Genomic DNA, 17128 nt, shown 5'->3' on the forward strand with positions numbered 1-17128 from the left:
TACCAGTTTGTATACCAATATTGTGCATGAGGAGGGTATCAGTGCAGTGCGCAGTATTCTCAGTGCCAGTCCAATATACAAGGGTCCACCTATTGAGTTTTTATGTTTATTGTTGGAATTGGTTCTTAACAAAAATTATTTTTTGTTTGACAACGCATTTTTTCTACAACGCCGTGGTACTGCGATGGGGTCTAATATGGCCCCATCGTATGCCAATTTATTTATGTACCAGTTTGAAACCCAGCATATCATATCCCATCCTATTTTTTCGGCCTTTGTTAACTGCTACGTGAGATTTATTGATGATCTGTTTTTTGTTTGGACTGGCACTGAGGAAATGCTTATGGAGTTTGTAGATTACTTAAATTCCATCCCAGGTAAAATAAGGTTTACCATGAACGCAAGTTTTGCCAGCATACATTATTTGGACGTTTTGATCAGTATTGACCAGGGTGAATTTAAGACATCACTATTTTAAAAAAACAACGGACAGAAATACGTTGCTATTGGCAACAAGCTTTCATCCTCAGCGTCTCAAACGTGGTCTTCCATATTCACAGCTTTTAAGAGCAGTCCGTATTACTTCTAGTCCTGAGGATGTCGACACGGTGCTTGACAGGATGTGTAAGGAATTTCTGGACAGGCTGTATGATCCAAAGGAGGTGCGAGAAGCCAGGGACAGGTGTAAAAACTTGTCTAGAGAAGCATTGCTGATACCCAGGCAAAAAGAGGAAAGCAGCACGAGGCTGCACTTTGCCAGCACCTTTTCTGTGGCATCAAAAGCAATAAAAAGCTCTATACTTAAACACTGGCACATACTAAGCACCGACACTGTTTTAGGTGCAGTATGCAGCATCCCACCTCTATTCTGCTACAAACGCAGCAATAACTTAAAACAGCAACTTACATACTCTGACATCAGCCCTAAAGGTGACAAAACCAAACACTGGTTAACCAGACAAGCCGGGGCTCATCGATGTCCAGGATGTGTCAACTGTCGACATATGATTGTTTCAGACAAATTCCAACACCCAATAACAGGCAGAAGCTATACTATAAGACATCATATGGACTGCAATACTAAATTCATCGTATATCTTATTAGATGTCCTTGCAATAGGATCTACATCGGGACGACCATGCGCATGCTCAAAGAGCGCATAGGGGCACACAGATCATCTATTAAGAAAGCTTGCACCAAAATTGATGCCAATACGCCTCCAGTGGCACGTCATTTCGTCCAGTGTGGACACTCCCTGAATGACTTCCAGTTCATGCCCATTGAACATGTTCCCCCCATTAAAAAGAGGTGGGGATCGGCACAAAATTCTCCTTAAAAAGGAGAGCTATTGGATATATGAATTGGAAGCAATGAGTCCAATTGGCCTCAATGAAGAGTTCACCCTGGTACCTTTTCTATGATCAATTTACCTTAGCATAGTCGCACTGCACTGAATGCCTCTATTTATTATAGATTGCTTATATATACCCTGTATCTCTTATGTGTTGTTTGTCTCTTCGTGTTTGTAATTGTATTTTTTGCATTTGTATTGTTAACATGGTGTGCGCAACATATTCACATGTTGTTGTTTTAGGTCGCCATGGCAACCCTGTCACTGATGACGCGCACTTCCGAGTTGGTGGAACCTTTCTTCCTTCCCCTGCATTCCGGCCGGCACTTTGGTTCCGTTTCTGGCGTCACTTCCGGTGCGGCAATTCCGAGATGACGGCGGGAGGCGGAGAGGCGGGAGAATAGGTGAACCATGACGGTGAGTGGCGCTGATTACAGCAGGTGAGTGCTAATGCTGTGACCCTATTTAATGCCTGTCCTCTGTGCATGTTTTGAACGACCCCTCTTGATGAAGGTGCTGCATAGCACCGAAACGGCCGTCGAGGATGACGATGTGTTTCTGGCGTATGATGTAATGTATAGCCTGTTGGGTGTCTACTAATACCTCTTTGCTATGAGGATGTGAAGTCTTTTGAAAAGATTAAATGGATTATTGAATTTATCTGGACTGGTGCTGGTTTCTCTGTTACAAGGGACACTGAGAATATATATATATATATATATATATATATATATATATATATATATATATATATATATATATATATACTGTATGCATAAATCCACCTAAAAAGCTAACAACAACACAGTGTCCATTTATAACACTTTATTATCCAGTTCAGTGCTTAATCTGTACAAAATAGAAAATACTTTCGCCTTTTTTCATTGTAATTAAACTTTATTATTACAGAATAGTCTTTATACAGAATAACATGAAAAAAGAAAGAAAATTTATTTTGCTAGCTAGAGGTTGGGTTTAGAAAAACCTTTTCTTACAGGTCGCAAAAAATAATCCTGGCGCTTCAGTAAACAAGCTAATAGGGCTATAATATTTAGTAAAAATTTAATATTTAGACACCCGCTGCTGCATGCATCACCTGTGAGTATGCCTAAACTCACAATATAGAACTAGAAACACAGACAAGAAGCAATGGTGTGCTGCTGGGTGTAATGTAATAAGATAGACTCGGAATAGTTCTAGTTGAACAGAAGTGAAATCAGACACACTGTTTGAATAAAGTATCAATTTTATAGTTTAAGATCTAATAATAAAAACATAAAGCAATTCAATACAAGCAATATTAAAATAAACTCACAATTATTTTATTTTTGAAGGCCACCACTATCTACAACGCCTTGGAACGGCCATGGGGACCAGATTCGCACCCACTTTTGCGAATCTCTATATGAGCCGCCTCAAGGAACAACTTATATGGGGTGGTCCATTTAGAGTGAATCTGGTCCTCTATGGCCGTTTCATTCACAATTTATTTATAATTTGGAATGAGGGTCACGATTTGGCACACAAATTTTATTTTTTAAATTTAAACACATATAATCTTAGTTTCACTCACACTTTCAGTTACACATCTGTCAACTTCCTGGATATTGCATTCTCGATTCATAACGGTCTATTGATTTCCACAAATTATATGAAACCTGTGGGGACCAACAATTATCTCCACTACAAGAGTGGACACTATGGATGAATAAAATCCCTAAGAACCAGTTATTAAGACTTCATCGTAACTGTACACTCCAAACAGATTATAAATCTCAGTCTCAGAGTATGCTGAATCATTTCAAAAGACGTGAATACCCAGACAAAATCTTAACAGAGGCTTCAAATAATGTAGAGAAAATCAAAAGAGAAAGTCTTTTGAGCTATAAAGAATCCTTGAAAAAAGACCCTAAAACTCAGGACAATCCAGTTGCATTTATATCGAAATTTAATAATAAATCTCACCAAATAAAAAAAGATTGTACTTAACAACTTTGAGATCCTTAATCATGATAAAATTTGACAGGGACTGTTGACTACTCCCAAAATTACTTCCAGAAGAAATAAGAATCTAAAAGATTACCATCTATAAAAACTGAGACACAATCATCCTGGCTTCCACCAAAACCAAATGGCAATTTTAAATGCAATAAGAATATTTGCCTGACTTGCCAACGTATGCTAAATAAGAAAAGTACAATCATATCCTTTACGAATAAGAAAACATTTAGTCTAAAACAATTTATGAATTGCAACACAAGTTATTGTGTATATGTGTTAGGATGTCCCTGTAAATTACAATATGTGGGATGGACAACCAGAACAATAAAAACCAGATCACAGAAATAATATCTTGTAGAAATTAGGCAACCATAGTATTCCACGTCATTTTTTAGATAAACATATGAGTGACCCTAGTGGTCTACCCATTATGGCAGTCGAACATATTCCAAATACAAAATGGGGGGTGATCGATTTAAGAAATTATGTCTTGCTGAGTCAGCCTGGATATTCAAGCTGGATACTCTTAACCCAAAGGGTTTAAATGAAGCGCTAGATTTTACATGTGCAGACTGATTGTTGTTTTTTTGGGGGGGGGAATTCTTTTGGGATAAATCGATGGTTAAAGTTTTATATAGATCCCTGGCATATTACCATCATACTTAGATGCTTGGGTGTATGAATTGCTAATTCTTAGCTATATATGACTTACATGTTTGGATTCCGAGGGGAGGTAGCGAGTGTGATCTACCCACAGTCCATATATAAGCATATTACAGACACCCTTGCTAGGAAATTGGATTAAATATGCTCTTTTTATATATGCACATTATCCTCGAATATTTGGATTAATTTACATATATATATATATATTTCTAATAATACAATGCATATAACTGAGCTTAAATTATTTTATTGTTTTTAAACCGATTTTGTATGTCTCCGAGAAATATTTGAACGTCATATACATTAATATAATTCATATCCGTATTCAATATACTTTCCTTTTCTCTTTTGTATTAATATTTTGTCTATATATATATATATATATATATATATATATATATATATATATATATTCTTCTATATATATCCATCTTTCTAATCTCTCTCTATATAAGTTAATATTTATACTTGTTTCTATACTAACTAACTCTCTAAGTAACCGTAGTGTATAAAAATAACGATCAGTAAAACATTCGATTAATTAATGATCATATACCAGTTACATAGGGAGAAATATATAAGCCGATTCTCTCTGATTCTAAATGTTCATCGATTCCTATTTGGGAAAAATAATAGCATAAATGTATATAAATAACTAAATAAATAATTGATGTACCGAACTGAAGATCTAATATAATTACCTTCATGATTGATTAATAATCACATTTAGGGGGAAATTTACTAAAGGAAATTTGCAAAAAAAAATAGGTGTATTTGTATCCAGAAATACACTTATTTTTGACATTTACTATCCCGAAAATACGGCAATTCGTATTCGTATTCATGTGCTATCAATACGAATACGAATTGCCGTATTTTCGGGATAGTAAATGTCAAAAATAAGTGTATTTCTGGATACAAATACACCTATTGTTTTACAAATTTTCTTTAGTAAATTTCCCCCTTAATATCCAAATTGGATCCTTTAGCCCTATTTTTAATAAATGTATTTCCCGAGGCTATACCAGACACACTGTTTGAGAGAAAAAAACTCTAGAAATAAACTCGTATATTTATAGGTATACTATGCATTAGTAAATTCAACTGTTTAATTGATTGAATATATTAATGTATTAGACACAGCTCAACCTTTACATAGCACCTCTGCCAAGTATCAGAATCTGGGGGAGATTCTCTAAGCTAAAAATGCGGTAAAAACCCCGTTCTTACCGCATTTTGGGATGCTGTAAGCATCCTTCCGCCGGGTTACCGCGGCGGGGGACATCGCCGCCCGGCATGGACCCCCGCCGCCCCCCCTCTCACCTGTGGCAGCACAGAGCTGTGCTGCCCGGACCTGTGACCTCCTCCTCCTTGCACTGATCCTCTTCCGGGTGCAGGGAGGAGGAGAGCCCCGCACAGCAGCAGCAGTGCCGGGTAAGGGAGGGAGGGGAGAGCCGCCGGGTCCCCATGGGACCCGCTGACTCTATCGCAAAGGACAGCTCTTAACGCAAGAGCTGTCCTTTGCCATAATTATCGCATATGTTAGTGCATATGCGATAATTATGAATGCTAAGTGCGGCGATAGGGGGCGGAGCTGGGGTGCGGATGTTAGAGCATCCCCCCCTCTGTCTTGAAAAAGTTTCCAGGCAACTGGGGAAACTAAACGCTTTGACGTCATCTAAAATTCTGCGCTGGGTCTCTTCCTACTCTGCACATTGTCAGCATACTCGCTGTTTCCAAACGATTCACTCCGTCCAGAAGTGAATTTAAAGGAGAGAAGGGATAGGGGCTGAAATACACTGCCTCCTGCTACTAACCCCGCTCTATTTATACTACTAATACGGCCTAAACATCCTATACGTGTGTTTGCCTACATGTTAAAAAGACTGTTGTTAACCTCCTTCTGGCTAATCTAGTGCTTTGTGGATCCCCATGATTCTTAATTACTGACAACCTGCAGCTACTCACTGTGACTGTATATTATTATCCAGCATATAAAATGTCACACATACTTACACTCTGCAATATGGGTGGATCGGGCCCAGAAATCGGCTGAAATCGTGTGTGTATGACATCCGATCCAATTCAGTGTGCGGCGGATCTGAGTCGGAAGTTGGATGGGCTGCAAATAAGGTAAGTCATATATACCTGCCGAGTGGGGAAGCACTGGGCAGGAGAGGCGCTCTTCCCGTTCTGCATCTCTGGTGGGCGGCAGACTGAAGTTTAAAAAAAAAAAAATTCAAAAGAATGGGCAGCCGCTGATTGGCTGAGAGCTCAGCCAATCAGCAGCCGCCCATTCTTTAGAATGTGCTTTTGTGAATTCTCCTGTCCACTGCCTGCAGCTCCACTGGAGTTAAATGTGATAAATTGCATGCAATTTATCACATGTAAAAAAAATGACACATCAAGTGCCAAATCGTAAGTGAGCCCTCCCGGGGAGCTGCCGGTGGAGCTTAGGCAAATTGGGTCCAACTTTTCCAAACAAGGATTGCAGTCTTTCGAAATAATTTTGATTTGCGCATTTGCAAAAAAAAAAAAAAAGCCCTTTTTCTGCATACGTAAACATCTTCACCATGTGCAGAAGCACTGCATCATGGCTGGATGGAGGTGATTGCTTACCATTCGATATAAGCAAACATCGGAAAGCCACCACTAAATGGTAAAGTATTTCCATCAACACAAAAACATTGATGGATGTGAAACATCGTTACCTACATTACATCCTACATTAACCCGAAGTGCTCACACTTGGCAGTGTGATTCTATCGTGACCAGATCGCACTACAACTGTGATCAATGTTAAAGTAATCGGTCCCTATGTATCGTTCATAGATTAGGCATTGGTATCATTATTACATGGATGGACAGTGACACCTTCAAGATGATCAGGCTAAATGGTGCTATTATTATGTCATGTGACATGTCAGGCATGACTTTGGCTTTCTGTCGGCGCACATCACACCCTCCCTTTAAGAGAGATGCCGTATGATTGGCTGGGCTGGATACCTAGCAACCGGGCAGCGGCGTCTGCGGCCTGAGACAGGGGAGAGAGCGCCGCGGGCGGCTGAAGACCCGGGATCACAGGCTGGCTGCGTGAAGCGCGTACATACAGTATCCGCTCCCAGTGACACCCGGCCTCCTAGCTAACTCGCCCTCTGTCAGCGGTGATAGCCGCATTGTTATTATTGCCCTGTGTTACCCCAGCGTCCCCGCTCTCCCTCCGACGGTCCGGCCATGTCTCTCCGCACTCTCCCGCTGCTCTTCATCAACCTGGGAGGGGAGATGCTGTATATCCTGGACCAGCGGCTGCGGGCGCAGAACATCCCCCCGGATAAGGCTAAGAAAGGTGAGAGTCGGTCCACCGGGCAATATGGCTGCTACCCGACAGCCCCCTGAGGCAGCAGCGGTGTGCATGCGGGAGCCGAAGCCTCTGGTGGTGATGCGGGAGGGGCCTGTCTAGGCTGTAGGATCGGTGCCCGGGTATCGCCAGCTGGCTATGGGCATAATATAGTTATATAATTATATTGATGAGCCCGCGCTGCTGGGGTGAGGCTGCAACGAGGGAAGCTGTGTAGGGAGTCTGGGTCCTCTGCTTCTGCAGGGTATTTTCACCACAGGCCAATGGCATTGATCTAATCAGAGCAGTGCTGAGAAAAATATATATTTTATGGTGTGGTGTCAGGCTATATATATATCCATAAAAATAAAATAAAAAAGTGTCCAGACCCAATCATACCCTGGTGTGATTCATTTTTTTTTTTTTTATCATGGTGGCTGTGCCTAAAAAGCTTCCCTGTGTGCCATCAGCTTTGCACATTCTGCAGCATGGCTCTTGCTTGCGATATCCTCCGTCTCCCTGAAAGTACAGACGATGGACAATTTTGCTGATGGCATGCGAGAGGTAGCGCGTATCGTCACAATCTGTGTACACACTATACAATATTTTGATTTTGTTTTTTCTGACCTATTGGAATTGGTAAAATTTCAACGTAGGAGTGGGCAACCCCCAGAAAACAGAACAACCATATGCAAAGTAGCTATTCCACAGATAATGCTTATGTAGGATGTATAAGAACAGAGAGGCAAATGTATGCAGAAACTAATGAAGTGTATCTATTATGAAATAGGGGTACTTCCTCATCTTTGCGGCCACCACTTATGCTACAGAACTTACGTTAAGTGGACACAGGAGGGTGGCGTGGACCCAGGGTGGTGGCGTGAAAGTACCTTTAGTTGTCGGAGTTGGAAAATGTCTCTTTGCTGCAAAAAATTCACCACATCCTCCTCAGTATGTGCAGTGGCGTAGCTTGGTTTGGGGTGCCCCCTGCCGTTAATGGGGGGGGGGTGCCCCCTCCCCATCGCCGCAGGCTTACCTGTCTGCGCGTCCCGGCTTCCCTTCTGGCTTCAATTAGTAATTCTATGCAGACGGACCACGATAAAATGGCCGCCCCATACCGCAGACAGTTTCAGAGAACTGTCTGCTTTATGGGGCGGCCATTTTATCGTGGTCCATCTCCATAGAATTGATTGAAGCCAGGAGGGAAGCCAGGACTCGCAGACAGGTAAGCCTGCGGGGGATGGGGGGCGGCGGCATTACTATAGCACCGCAGCCCCCCGGCGCCCCCACATGCACAGCACCCCCACATGCACAGCGGGGGCTGCGGTGCTATAGTTACGCCACTGAGTTTGTGGTAAATTAAATATAGTAAACCTCTTTTACCTCAATAAATGCCTCTAGAGCAGATTTGTAACGGTTCCCTCGCCGAAAATCCTTACGTAGTAGCTAATGTAACTGGCGTAGCCGTGGCCGCAAAGTTAAGAAAGTACCGAAATAGTTGGTAAATGATGCAATCTGCTGTGCTTTGACCATGAAATGTTAGCACTCATCACAGTGGTGCATCATGGTATGCGGTAAAACTGCTGTACTGGTAAGTTGTTCAAGAGCTGCAATTGTTAAAGGGTGCACAGAGTGGACCAGCAGTAACGGTATGCAGTTACAATCCTGGCGGTCGGAATCCCGGCGTTCAAAATCCCGACCGCCGAAATCCAGACACTTTCTCGCAAGAGGGGGCGATCCACGCCCCCACCCCCCTGTTTGGATTTCGGCGGCTGGGATTCTGACCGCCGGGATTTCGTATCAATCTCGCAGTAACAAACACCCCCCCCCCCCCGCCCCGTATTATTAGTCGTTGTGGGATCAGCGCATGTTATGTTTGTTAACATTGCATTTCCCTATATTGCCGTGGCAGTGTGTGCTATATGACAGGAGCATTATGCGCAGTTGTCATCAGCTGTGCTCTTCAGTGTATAGACCAGGCATGTCCAAAGTCAGGCCCGGGGGCCAATTGCGGCCCGTGCTGTCATTTCAAGTGGCCCGCAGCCTCCAGCTGGAAGCGGGCAGAGCATCAGGTGTGGGAAGCACAGCACAGGACACTAAAGGTGGTGCCCCGGCGAGCGCGCCTTTACCTTGCTGTCTGCTGCAGTGAGGAGGTGCTGGCCACCACAGTCAGATGTGTTTGGCATCCTACCCCTGCTGCTGCAATCGTATATCACCCTACAAAAAAAATAACAGTGACAGCAGTGTTTGGGGAGGGGGCAGCAAGGGGGGAAGCTTGCTCCCATAAAATACAGAGGGGAGGAGGTCAGCAGCGAGAGCCCAAGCATCTCCTGTCCTTGCAGTGCCTGCTTTGCCTCTCCTTCCTCTGGTTCACACAAGGGGATGGGAAACATACAGAGAAGGGAGGGGGCAGAGTGGGGGACATACAGTGAAGGAGGGTCAGGCTGTAGGACATACAGTGAATGGAGGCAGTGATGGCCATTCAGAGAAGGGGGAGCAGGGGCACGCTGGGGGACATACAGTGAATGGGGGCAGAGTGGGGTACATAGTGAATGGGAGTCATACAGTGAAGGAGGGTCAGGCTTGGGGACATACAATGAATGGAGGCACTGATGGACATTAAGAGAAGGGGGCAGGCTGGGGGACAGAGTGAATGGGTGCAGAGTGGGGAACATACAGTGAATAGGGGGGACATACAGTGAAGGAGGGGATGGCTGGGGGAAATACAGTGATGGGGCAGGCTGGGGGACTATTATGATATGATTCAAAGAATGTTATGCTGAGTGGTCGGCCCCCACACATTTCCACTTCAACAAATATGGCCCTCGTCGCAAAAAGTTTGGACACCCCTGGTATAGACCATCAGTAGCACTGACTGTTCTTACACCAGCAGCTATTGATTTAAACATCTGCAGACATTGTTGCCCTATTCACAGCTACTGTAGTGGCTTCAGGGGACATGGTTGCAAAATCTCGGATAAGCCCAGTGGAGCTGGCCGTGGGGAGAAACACAGCGCATGGGAATGGGATTGCTGGAGGGGGGAGTGTTCATACATCTCGCCTCTAGTGCTTCCTGTTTCACTTCAGTAAAGAGGCAAAGCAGAAACAGCTAAAGCATCTTTATACATGCCACTATAGTACAATTACCGCGGGTCTGAGTGCAAGGCCGGTGGTCGTAGTTGGCTTCTGGATGCTCAAGTGGGAAGACTTGTTCAGTCCTACAGATGAGCAAGATTGCCTCAAGTCACAAATAATCTCACCTGGGGACAATTCTCTATACGTCTCTAAATGCTGGTCCTTTTTGTGTACAATTTAACCTCCTTCAGCAATTGATCAGCATTATCTGCGGAATAGCTGCTTTGCGTAAATTTGCATTAGTCATAAATTGGCCTCTTAGTGTATAATTAAAGGAATAGACAGCAGGAGATTGCAATAAACGTATTTATTTAGTTGCAGAAGTGATGTTCATGGCAGATTTAACAGTGAGTAATACAGATGTGTCCACATACAGTACATCTAGCCTCCTTTCAGGTTAAATAGCCATTTTAGCCGTACCATGCCACTCCTCAGTAGCGCATGGCATCTTTTGTTAAAGATGTCATATTCATAAAGTAAAAATAGGTCACACAAGCAGCTTCAGCGGATTAAAATGATACGCAGTATGCCTATATTCTATGTGCAATCAAGGCTGTATCGGCGTTTGAAATGCTATTTTACAGTTTTCCTGGAAAACACAAATACGATTTTGTATGCAGATACAACCACAATCACGCACAGAATACAGGCATGCCACTTATCATTTTAATCAGCTGAAGCTGCTTTTGTGTCCTATTTGCAAATAAAATTAATTTTAACCGAAATAATTGCACAAATACCTGACATACCTACACACTAGACTACATGAAAACAGTCATCAATGATTTCCCTTGAGTTCTCGGACAAATGATATAGGCCCTTATTCTGGTTCACTGCATAACTTGTGCAGAGATAATTAGATTTGGGTGGGGTTTTACGTCAAGGTGAGATCTATATTGCAGTGTTAAAATAAAGCAGTCAGTATTTTTCCTGCACAGAAACAAAAGAACAACCACATCTAAAGGCCGAAACAGCAGGTTTGTGTGGCTTTCAGCTCAAAGCCACCCAGTGTGTATGGCCCGGCGATGAGTGATGAGCGCTGCTGCGTGCTCCCACAACATCGCCGGGAAAGCCGCTCATCTGCTGGTTATACCAGCAGATGAGCGGTTTTCAGGATGGCTTTGCATAGCGCTCCGCTATGCAACGTCGCCCCCTGCACCCCCTCTGTCGGTGCCAGGCGCTCAGTGTGTATGCATAGTCGCCCAGCGTGTGTGGACCTTTAATCTCACTGCACAAGTTACATCTGCCCCACCTGCAGTGCACATCGTTTTGTCCGTTTTAGAAGGAATTTGCCTTTGCGAGTGAACCAGAATAAGGACCATTGTGCGTACACATGGTGCAATCTTGGAACAGATATCGTCTGTTGCCACATCCAGGAGTATGCTGATGACTAGAGACAGGATTATATGCAACATAAAAAGCTTGAAATATGCATGCAAATATGCATGAAAAATACTTAAAATATGCATAAAAAGTGTTAAAATATGCTACATTAAATATTAAAAAAAGACATTTTTCACTTTATTTATTTAAAAATCAGCATACAATTAGTTCCAAATAAACCTCAAAAATAGACCCACAGATTTTTTTTTCTTCCTGGCTGCTACAGCAGACTGCAGCGTCCAAAGTTCTTCTTGCATCAACTACACGGACCCTCATCTCCAGCGCAGATGGCTCAAATGTCAGCATAGAGTGTGAGGGCGGCGCTGTGGACTTCCTCCCTGCGCCGCATACTCACTGTGACACGGCATTTCCTCTGCGCCGCGTGATGTCACAACTATTCCACCCGCTGCTGCAGGAGTCTGTCTCTTGGTGCAAAGTCCAAGGCCAGGGGCAGGCAAAGGTTCAGGAGCTTCGTAATGGCATCCGCCCGACTGACTTTTATCAACATGGATTGGCAGCCTAGAGCAGTGTCAGACATAGCGTACATCCAAGGTTCCCCACACTGTGCACATATTGCCCCAGACTGCACACTCTACCACTACCTGGCCAGCAGCAGCAGGGCAAAGCATTGCTGTAACTCGCTGGTGGTAAGAGGACGGGGCCTAAAATATGCACCATCACAAGATTTTAGGTAAAATATGCAATAACCAGTGAGAATGGGCAAAATATGCAAATGCATATGCGAATATGCAAATGCATATAATCCTGTCTCTACTGATGACACACTAGAAGATTTTATCATATTGTTCAGAACCGTTGGTATCAGCAAAATCCTTAACTATGTCATCTAGCGTGTACCCAGCATAATAGTACTAAGTGATAAGGATACCACTCATTGTAAAATCTGCCCACTAGTGCAGTAGTTCCCAAACCTTTCTTAAAGCATGCTTCCCCAGAGTAACGGCATTATTTTCATAGCTTTAGTTGAATTTTTTTTTTGTGATATATATTATAAAAATAATATTAAATTAAGTAAATTGTGCCTACCTGTCACCCTTATTCCTGGTACACACCAGGACAACTAGGGCCCGATCCCCTCAATCTAGATCCAATTCCGACCAATTGGATGTAGATTGTGTGGTGATTGGGCCCTTTTCTGTCCTGGTGTGGAACGATCCGATGCGCGGTCCCGCGGGTCGGTCGGTCGTTATTCAGATCCTACCTGCTGCAGGTAGGATCTGAATAACGACAATACTGCCGGGTGCGGGTCGCCATCGGATCGGACCCGCTCACGGTGCACATTGTGAGCGGGTCGTGCCCCCCCGCATCATCGTGAGTGGGTCTGAAGAAACACTGACGACCCTCTCACAATGTGCATCGTGAGCGTGTCGTCGTGGTGTGTACCCCACATTGGGTTCAGTTAAATTGTGTTGTGCTTCTGAGTCTCCACATGTTTTATAATTGGCAGCCACTAGCACTGATTTTGCTTATCAGTTTGACCATAAATAATTTGATTTGGTCCTGGACCTCCAACCCTAGCCTTTAGGTGCCCCAGGATGCCTAGGCACAAAGTTTGGGAACTACTGACCTTTTGTGATCTTTTCTGAATCTTTTATAGATTCAGAAAGGGTCACATTAGATCTGAAACAATTCTTTATGTAGATACAATAGGGGACATTTACCAAGTTTGGAGTTCTATTTCACATGGGATGTTGCTATAGGCAACCAATCAGAATCTACTTCTTATTTATTTAGCACCTTCTGGAGGATAGCAGTATCTGATTGGTAGCCCATAGCAACATCCCATGTGAAATAGAACTCCAAACTTGGTAAATTTCCTCATTAGTATTTTTTTCTTTAATCCTATTAATACTTTTAAACATATGTTGTGATAATTGCACACAGTGTGTTACAGGGAATGAGCAGCAATTATCACTCTCTTGGGCAAGATACATCTTCCAGCATTTCGGACGTTTGCTACTTGGATCTGACAGTGAATAGTAGATCTGTAGTCTGTGGTAGTTAATTGGTTTGTCTGTCTGATCGTCAATTTGATGTATGGACAGTATAAGCTGTACATGTGCAGCTATTCAAATATTACCTAATTCTGCTTTGCAACATTTTATTGTTTTTCCCCTGAATTTTGTTTATATTCTTATTATGTGTTTTAGGACACTGCTTCTAGAGCTATACAACCTAATCAAAATGGCAGCTGACTTGTCCTTCCCCCAGTGAGTTGTTGTAGCCATTCAACAATGAAGATGAGTGAGTTTTAACAAAAACTCATTGGTGATTGGTCAACTAAGGCATTGTTGACTAATACAGGCAACTGGCATGGCAAGAGAGTTGCTTAGTAACAGGGATACACTGGGATTCAGAAGTCTCCTGTGACTGTATTGAATATACACTGCAGCTAAAGTAATATCCCTGCTATTAAATTGTGCAAGCTAGATCCTTCTACCTATGTGTGATGGAACAGAGGCAGTCTTTAATTATATACTTGTTCTTCCCAGACGGCGATTTTTAACCACACTGACATTTTTCCACTAACCACAGAAAATGCCTAACCAGTGCAGTTCTGTGCATCCCTCTTGTAGTCCTTCACCTTCCTCTCTATACCACATCATTCTAGTGTGTACCGAAATACAGCTCCTATGCTGACACATACTACTTATGCTAAAAGGTACTTTCCTTTAAAAGGACTTCTAAAGCGATGTTATCAAATTGCGACACTGGCTTGCAGTAAGAGTAGCCATTAGCCAAGCTAGTCGGTTGTCAGCCATAACATGCGCTAACTTGCTCCCTGATTCCCATATTCGCATTGGGACTGGAAGACTTGGCTTGCGTTTCCAGCTCCAGAAAATTGTTTTCTGTTGTAAATGAAGAAAGCAAATTGAAGGGAAAAAAAACAAAAAAATTATATACTTTAAGAATATAGTATTTTTATTCCTTTAGATACCCATGAACACCATCCTGGTTGGAGGAGAGACTTGTTCGTGTAGATTCAGAATATTATTTGTTTACATGCATTTGTTCATTCAAATATGGCACATATATACAAGTCTGTATTTTTTAATCTACGTATGTTGATTCGCCATTTTCTTTTTTCTGACCTTCGTCTACAAAGATGACTGGACAGATCAGGAAAGGAAACGAGGTATGGGGTGCTGTAGACAATATGGCTCCACTTTAAGTCTCTTTTAATGGCTTGTTGCATCTTTACGTTGCTCTTAAGTGCTATGCTTTAAAATGCTTCATTATCAGTTTAGCTAGAATTCATTTTAGTGTGTTTTGGCTGTTATTTACTGTATTACTGGCCATATTTATTTTCATGGTGCAATGCCATTGAGCAAACTGTCGTGCACAATGTTCAATTGCAACATTTTCATTGAGACCACATATAATTGCGAAAAAACACAATATTTTAAATGATATTTTAATTGAAGCATACGCATCATAACCGGTTAGCACATATTGGACATAGGGGTTATTCAGACCTGATCACTGGTGTGTGAAATTGCAGAGCACGGCCATCACTTAACCATCGGTCATCTGTGAATGGCTAGCAAAAATATTGCAGCTCGTCACACAGCTGCAAATCCACGTGCAACTCCTTCACCATCAAATGATTTTCCCAGTCTGTGCAAGTGTGCATAACTCTGACACTTCTACAACTCTGCTACAGATACAGGCTGATCAATACCAGAGCTACGGTCCTGCATCCTCCCTGAAAATGCCTGGGCACGCTCGCGTTTTTCCTGACATTCCCCCCAAATGGACATTTACCACCCACAAATAGCGACTTCCTGTCTATCAAAGTGTAGCCGGGTTGCATGCGCAGTTGATCGATAATCAATCGGCTTGCGAATTCACGCAACAGTGGTCAGGTCTGAAGATTGGCAGATCATCCCAGTGGGAAAATTAATTTGGGAAGAGTATTTATGTCTGATATCAAATTGGCGCTAGAACATAAAATGACTTGGTGAGAGAGTATGCTGACAGAGTCCCCGTCCTTAGAAACAGGTATGAAGGACCAGTATTCAATGTTAATTATTGCTATGTGCAGCAAATTCTGCTTAGGATTTGCTGCACATTTGCAGGGTTCCAGAGGGCTGGAGCATTCGCTGCCAGCCCTCCCTCTCGCCCTATTCAACGCCTCAGGGGCTCGCGGCGATTTTTAACTAGCCGGGGGACGGCGGCAGGCAGGGAGATGGAAGGGCACTTATATGTTAGTTGGGCGCACACTATAGTTAGTACGCTCATACCCCACTATCCATGTCGGCATGGAGTTGATTTTATATAGTGTGGCGAGTGCATTGAGCCAACGAGCCAGAAGCGTGGTGAGGGGACGCGTAAAACTAAGCAAATAGCTTGGTGGGTGCCAAACTAACATAAGTACCGATGGAAGCCTCCCTGCCTGCCCCAGTATGTGTGGGGGAAAAGGAGGGCTTCCGGGGACACAGGCAGCACAGTGCTGCCCCCCGGAGAGTTGGCAGGGGACGCGGTGGAGGGAGCCGCTGCGCTGGTCCCTCTTGTGCATATGTAATGAGCGGGACCAGTGTGCAGTGAATATCTAATGAGCGGCTCCCCACCACCTGCTGGTGAATGTGAAAAATGTAAAAAATAAAATATCTATCTATCTATCTATCCATCTATCTATCTATCTATATCTATGTGTTGACCTGGCACTCCCCCAGCTGGTCAGGGACCAAAAACGTATATTAGTGCAAAAATAGCATACCAACGTTTCGGGGCATAAGGTACCCCTTTGTCAAGGTGAACAGTGCAGTAACTGTTACTGGACTGTTCACCTTGACAAAGGGGTACCTTATTCCCCGAAACGTTGGTATGCTATTTTTAAAATAGCATGCCCCTTTAAAAAATAAAATTACTGTTTTTTTTTTTAATGTTTTTTTTTTTACACCAAAAAAAATAAAACCTTTATTTTAAAAGAATACATTCCAGTTCACCTTAAAAAATGTCGAATGCAAAATGGTGAATCATGAGGAAAATCATGCTGAAAGCAGTTCACCATTCTAGCATTGAATACACTCTCCGTGAATCCCAGTGTAAACCCTATTGAATTACACGAGCGAATTGCAGTGAGCTTGAAACGTAGAACTGTCCGGCATGCACTGTTCGCTTTCGGTGAACATTAAATAGGGTGAATCAGATTTTCAGTGAAAAAGATTTACCGCATGGAGTGAAAACAGACGGATTTGCCGAAGCAAAATGGTGAATCGGGAGCACTGAA

General features: G+C 43.0%; 1 protein-coding gene across 1 annotated transcript in view; it reads left to right on the forward strand.

The window, feature by feature from the left end:
* The first annotated feature begins 6996 nt into the window (after positions 1-6996).
* Positions 6997-17128, forward strand: part of OSCP1 (organic solute carrier partner 1) — a 30725-nt gene continuing 20593 nt past the window's right edge. Inside the window, exon 1 of the mRNA XM_083173536.1 lies at positions 6997-7365. Coding sequence (XP_083029662.1) covers positions 7254-7365 — 112 coding nt within the window. The 5' untranslated portion in view covers positions 6997-7253. The remainder of the gene's footprint in view (positions 7366-17128) is intronic.

This window comes from Crinia signifera, chromosome 2 (genome assembly GCF_055691185.1).
Source record: "Crinia signifera chromosome 2, ASM5569118v1, whole genome shotgun sequence".
Classification (NCBI taxonomy): domain Eukaryota; kingdom Metazoa; phylum Chordata; class Amphibia; order Anura; family Myobatrachidae; genus Crinia; species Crinia signifera.